Source organism: Triticum dicoccoides, chromosome 5A, assembly GCF_002162155.2.
Source record: "Triticum dicoccoides isolate Atlit2015 ecotype Zavitan chromosome 5A, WEW_v2.0, whole genome shotgun sequence".
Lineage (NCBI taxonomy): Eukaryota > Viridiplantae > Streptophyta > Magnoliopsida > Poales > Poaceae > Triticum > Triticum dicoccoides.
In genome coordinates this window covers 451,510,581-451,515,959 of record NC_041388.1, presented here as the reverse complement: position 1 = coordinate 451,515,959, position 5,379 = coordinate 451,510,581, and the positions used below count along the sequence as shown (strand labels likewise).

Below are 5,379 nucleotides of genomic sequence, written 5' to 3'. Positions count from 1 at the left end.
CGCCACTGCCGACTACATATCCAAAGTGGCACTCTCATTGCTCCACATAAAAGATGTGGTATGCCCTTCAGTGTTAATTTCTTAGTGCGATAAAGTTTTGCCTCATGACTTGGGGTTCATCGTCTCGGGGTTGATGCTCAGGAAAACCCCAGCTCCTCATGTCGGGCTCCATGTGCTACCTTCATATGCACGACCACGACCGATTGGAGGGCTTGACCAAGTGATGTTACTCGATCATGGTGACTTTTGGCATCCATTTAAGTGACACAGACTTCATCCTCATTTGTTCATGAAGACGCTACCTCTCGCCCATCTTATTCTTCGAATTTGTCGTGGCTTGATAGTTTGAGGGGAGAGAAAGCAATTAATGTCATTATGAAGATTATTTGTGTCATGAAAGTTGGTTCCAAGATAAAATGTAATTAATGAAATTAATGTTGCTTCAAGAATAAATTACAATTAATGTAATCAATATTTTTTTAAATCAATTGCAATTGATGTAATTATTATTGTTTTCAATTTATCACGATGCCATGGACAGTTGGATACATCATCAGAGACATTCTCGTCGACCACGAGGCGTCTGATGATTTTGTCAATCCTAAGATGCGATGCCGGCTCAGTATCTCGAGAATGCTCATAAGGATAGGACGTGTGACCGCGTGCGTTGTTAGAGGTGAGTATATATGTACATAGGCGTCTGCGATTGTACTGGCGCGGGGTGTTGAATATAAGCACACCGACGTACTTCAGTTGTAAGTAGACACCGGTGGTAGAGGCAGACGAAGTGCTGAGATAATGGTATAGTAACTATTTTCTGTTGATTTTAAATAAAATGGATGGGTTGACTTTGACGCACACCGACGCACGACCGCCGCGGGCCCTTATTTTGTTTGGGTCCGCCACCGTCCAAACCGCGAAGACGAAAACGACCCACACTATATCCGGACCAAATCTTGGATGCAGCCACAAGCCCACAAGCAACGAATCCTGCACTGTCTCGTGCCGCCCACCCGCGCCGCACGCGGAGAATCCAACGCCTCCCTTCGCCCGGTTTGCCTCCCCTGCTCCCGGCTCACGCGACGGCCCTATCCCCCAGCGACACGCCGAGCCCAGGCTCAGCGGCGTCCCGTGCGCCGGGTCCACACCAGGGCAGCACCCGCCGCGAAGCTTCCTCCTCTCCTCTCCTCTCCCGAGTTGCACAAAGCATAAAGAAGCTCGCCGTGTCGGCAAACCGGAGGTTGCGGCCGCCCGACGACACACACCACCGCCGACCAGCGCAACGCAACAATCTCCAAAGTCCAAACCCCAAACTGCACTCCACTCACTCCACACGCGCGCGCGCGCGCACGATCGTCTCGTCGACCAGCCAGAGAAAGAAGATGCAGCAGGGGAGGACGAGGAGCCGCCCGCGCATCGCCGGCGCCCGGCCGGGGCCCTCCTCCTCGCCGTCGCGGCGTGGCGGGAGCAGCGGCGGCGAGGGCGCCGGACGGGGGCTCCGGCTGCCCCGGCTGCCGGTGCAGCTGGCGCAGGGGCCGCGGCCGCGGAGGCGGGCCGACGGGAAGAGGGCGCTCACGCGCTCCGCCTCCGAGCCGGCGCTCTGGTGGCGCGACGACGCCCGCGTCCACCCCGTGACCCATCCGCCTTCCCCGCCGCCGCCGCCGCCGCTCGACCGCCCGCACACCTGCTACGACGTCCTCGCGCCGGACTCCCCCTTCGCCTCCTCCTCCCTGCTGCTGCTGCCGCCCGATCGTCGCACGCCATGGGAGGTACGGTACGGTCCGTGAACTGAGGAGCGCGCGCGCGCATTCATTTTAGTTCGCGGGGTGAACTGGATGGTTTTTCTCTGTATGTAGGAGGCCAAGGTGGTGGTGAACGTGACGGTGGAGGGGAGCCCGGGGCCGGTGAGGGCGATGGTGAGCCTCGGCTCCAGCATCCGGGACGCCATCGCCGCGGTGGTGGAGCGGTACCACCGGGAGGGGAGGAGCCCCCGGCTGGACCCGGCCTCCGCCGACTCCTTCCAGCTACATCACTCTCACTTCTCCCTCCAGAGTAAGCTAGCCATTCATCGTTTTTGACCTAATTTAATGGATATGCCATGCCAATTTGCCGATCAAATGGGGATTAATTAGTCTAGTTTTCTGGTGCTAAGGATGTGGTTGTTTGATTATGTTGCTTGTGACACAAACCATTTTCAAGTGCTGTCACTGTCACAGCAAGCGAAATAACTCGCGCCGGACTCCCCCTTCGTCGGATTATGTTGTTTGTGACACACAAACCATTCATGTGTACTGGGAGGGGATGTTTGAGTCGTCAGAAATTCAGAATATATTGCACCTGCCTATTTGGTTTACTCATTATTGTCTTGCTTGAAATTTATCTCTCCTACCACTTCCTTCTTTGAGGATTCAGTAATGTAATATAGGCCAATAGATTAGGATGTAGACAAACTTATTTGGTACTAGTTTTATGTAACGACTTCATTTTTTAGATCATCTATGCAAGGACTTCCAAAATTATTACTCTGATGAAAAGTCTGTGAACATAGGGTAGAGTATTTTAGCATAGGCGGCTAATGGTAACATCATTCAGAGAGCTTCTTCACTCACAATTTAGTTGCTCAGTCCAAGCGAATAAAAACTATGAAATCAGCATTTCAAAATTTAACTTCGGTCGAGTGGACTAGTAACACCTTGAGTTTTCTTTTCTTGACAGGTTTAAACAAGAACGACAAGATGAGCGAAGTGGGCGGCAGAAATTTCTACCTGCACAAAAACGACGGAAGCAACGGGCTTGTACCTCACAGGGAACAGGAGGCGGGTGTGCATTCAGGTGGTGGTGAAACTACACAGAGCCATGGAGGGCAGCTTGCCGGTGTCCCATACCACCACCAGCTCCTCGCCATTGTCATGAAGAAGCTGGATAAAATCGGCAGGCGGACCAAGAGGATTTGGAGGCTCCTGACCTGTGACTGCACATGACTCTGATCCTGTGGATGTTGATGGTAGCCTAACAGCCATCGTATACTGTGACTGTCTGGTGTAGTAGGCTAGCACTAGTAAGTTAGGTTAGAATCGGTGCGCGGCGCTGGTGCTACTGCTATTGATTGATGATAAAGAAGGCACGCGGCGTGGTAACTAAGGTTATCCTCGTGTTGACGTGTTGATAGATTGGGTTGATCGGGTCAGGAAGTATAAGGTATAGAAAGAATTCCTTATTTAACACTGTGTATAAATTTTATGCCTTATTTGACATCGATAAATAGTTTTTTTTTCTGTCTAACAACCAACGAGTCTAAAATTTATGCCTTTTATAACACTCATTATGTCCATTTTAAGTCTAAATGGCACCTAAAAAGACCCTTTTGCCGTCATGTGGTATGTTTGTGGGCATACGGCCTCACACTAATATTGTTGTGTGCTACTGTCCTCACGCTAATGTTGCGTTTATGTTCTACTACACCGCACACACACATACCATATTAGGGGCAAAAGGATCTTTTCAGGTGCCATTTAGGCTCAAAATGAACGAAGTGTCATAAAAGTCACAAATTTAGACTCGTTGTTAGATGGGGAATAAATATTTTTTCAGTGTCAAATAAGGAAACGAAATTTAAGATAATGTTAAATAAAGAATTGTTCCTAAGGGATATAGTGGAGCACACGTACGCTTTGCAGCCCACACACACCACTCGTGATCTTACGACTTATCCTTGCATAAGCAATTAAGCACTAGTGATTGTGTGGCTGCAAGTGCAAGGTACGCTCTCGACTAATATAAATCAATACAAACATATTCTCACCATCCAGAATAACTTGTCGCGAAAGTGAATAAAAATAGTTGTAACTAAAATACATTCAAATACATTCATTTCTCTGCTAAGTATTTTGGACGGAGGGAGTATTAGATTATTCATGACTCAAGGGTCAATGACAGCGCAGGTTACGGGTCATGTTGAGGAGAATTTTAGTTTATTTTCAAGATCAATGAGAAATTAAGCTAAACTGTAGGCAATAATCGATCGACATTGGGACAATGGTTGTGTTGGACTGATGTGGAAACTAACCTATTAGGTAGGACTGCACATAATAAGAGTTGTTGTACCATTGTTTTAGGACCTCTCACGGTGCAATAAGTATCATGATAAGATTCTTCTTGCTTGATTGTTGTCATGTTGATGGAGCCTAAGCTTATACTCCCTCGGTCGGAAAAGGATGTCACCGTGGCAATTTTTCAAAATACCCCTCCGCAAATTGTGCGCCTCTGCCGCGTTGCTTCCCCTTCCTCTGCTGCGTTGCTTCCCCGGCGAGGAGAAGGCTCGTTTTTTTTTTTTGTGATATGCTCTCCGACTGACGCGTCCTTCCACGCTGGTGGCGAACCAGAGCTGGCCCTGACCATCGTCAACCTCGTGTACCTTGCCATCAACCTCGTCCACCTCGCTGTCAACCTCGTCCACGAAGCCGGTCCACACAGATCGACCGATGGGAGCCAGGAGGCTCATGGAGCTATACGAGCCGGATCCCGGCGATCGCCTCACGTAACACAACGGCACCATGCTCAGCGGCGACATCCCCGTGTCCATCCTCTGGTATGTGCAATACAACATCAAGACTGAATTTTTGTATCCTGCTGCTTTATAAAATTAGAGAAGATGCTCGATTTTTTGTATCCTGATGCTCAAGTTTTTGTAACCTGTAGATGCCATGCTCAACTTTTTGGTAAAGCTACTGGAGTTGCTAGCAAACTCTATTTTCATTCTTATTCTTACTGTCAAAATCCGGAGCAAATTCTAGTAATATTTGTATTGCCTGTGCTTGTGGTAATACTCCTAACCGAATATTTGTACTGTACTGAAAACTTCACTGAAACTAAATTCAGTTAACTCCATAGACACCTGCTTTTTTTTTTGTTTAGAAGAAGGGACCCCTATCTCCAATATTTTAGGACAAAATACTCCTAGCCGTAGTCCCTCAACTAACTCTATTCTTCCTCCCCCAAGCCCCTTATTTTTTCAGATTCTTCTATGCTCAATGCAGAGATAAACACCCATGTCTGTAATAACCTTGCAACACAGTGGTATGGGAATTTTCAGTGAAGTCACTAATGGACAAGACAAGCCGGAACAAATCCTAGTCTATCTCGTCTTTCCTAATAAACATTATACTCGGAAAAGGCCGGACGGAGGGGCTCCCCCTCCCTAGGGTTCCGCCCGCGCCACCGCCGGCTCCCCCGTCGCGGGTAGCCGCGGCCACGGCCGGCGCCCGCCGCCGCTAGCCCTCCCCGACCCCGTCCACCTCCCTTCTCCCTCCCCTCCTCCACCGTACCCCCGTGTCGCCTCCCCGCCCTCCCCAGCGCCTCCCCCCTTCTCCCCCTCCCGCC

General features: G+C 49.6%; 1 protein-coding gene across 1 annotated transcript; it reads left to right on the top strand.

The window, feature by feature from the left end:
• The first annotated feature begins 528 nt into the window (after positions 1–528).
• Positions 529–3,275, top strand: LOC119299753 (uncharacterized protein At4g22758-like). Its single transcript, XM_037576903.1, has 4 exons — positions 529–676; positions 967–1,769; positions 1,857–2,052; positions 2,716–3,275. The coding sequence occupies exons 1-4, from the start codon at positions 529–531 to the stop codon at positions 2,979–2,981; spliced, it is 1,413 nt and encodes a 470-aa protein (XP_037432800.1). The 3' UTR covers positions 2,982–3,275.
• The last annotated feature ends 2,104 nt before the right edge of the window (positions 3,276–5,379 follow it).

Coding starts and splice junctions, on each gene's coding strand:
- LOC119299753 (XM_037576903.1), top strand. CDS start 529: ATGCCATGGACAGTTGGATACATCATCAGAGACATTCTCGTCGACCAC. Junction 1,770..1,856: donor ATCGTCGCACGCCATGGGAG/GTACGGTACGGT, acceptor CTCTGTATGTAG/GAGGCCAAGGTGGTGGTGAA. Junction 2,053..2,715: donor CTCTCACTTCTCCCTCCAGA/GTAAGCTAGCCA, acceptor TTTTCTTGACAG/GTTTAAACAAGAACGACAAG.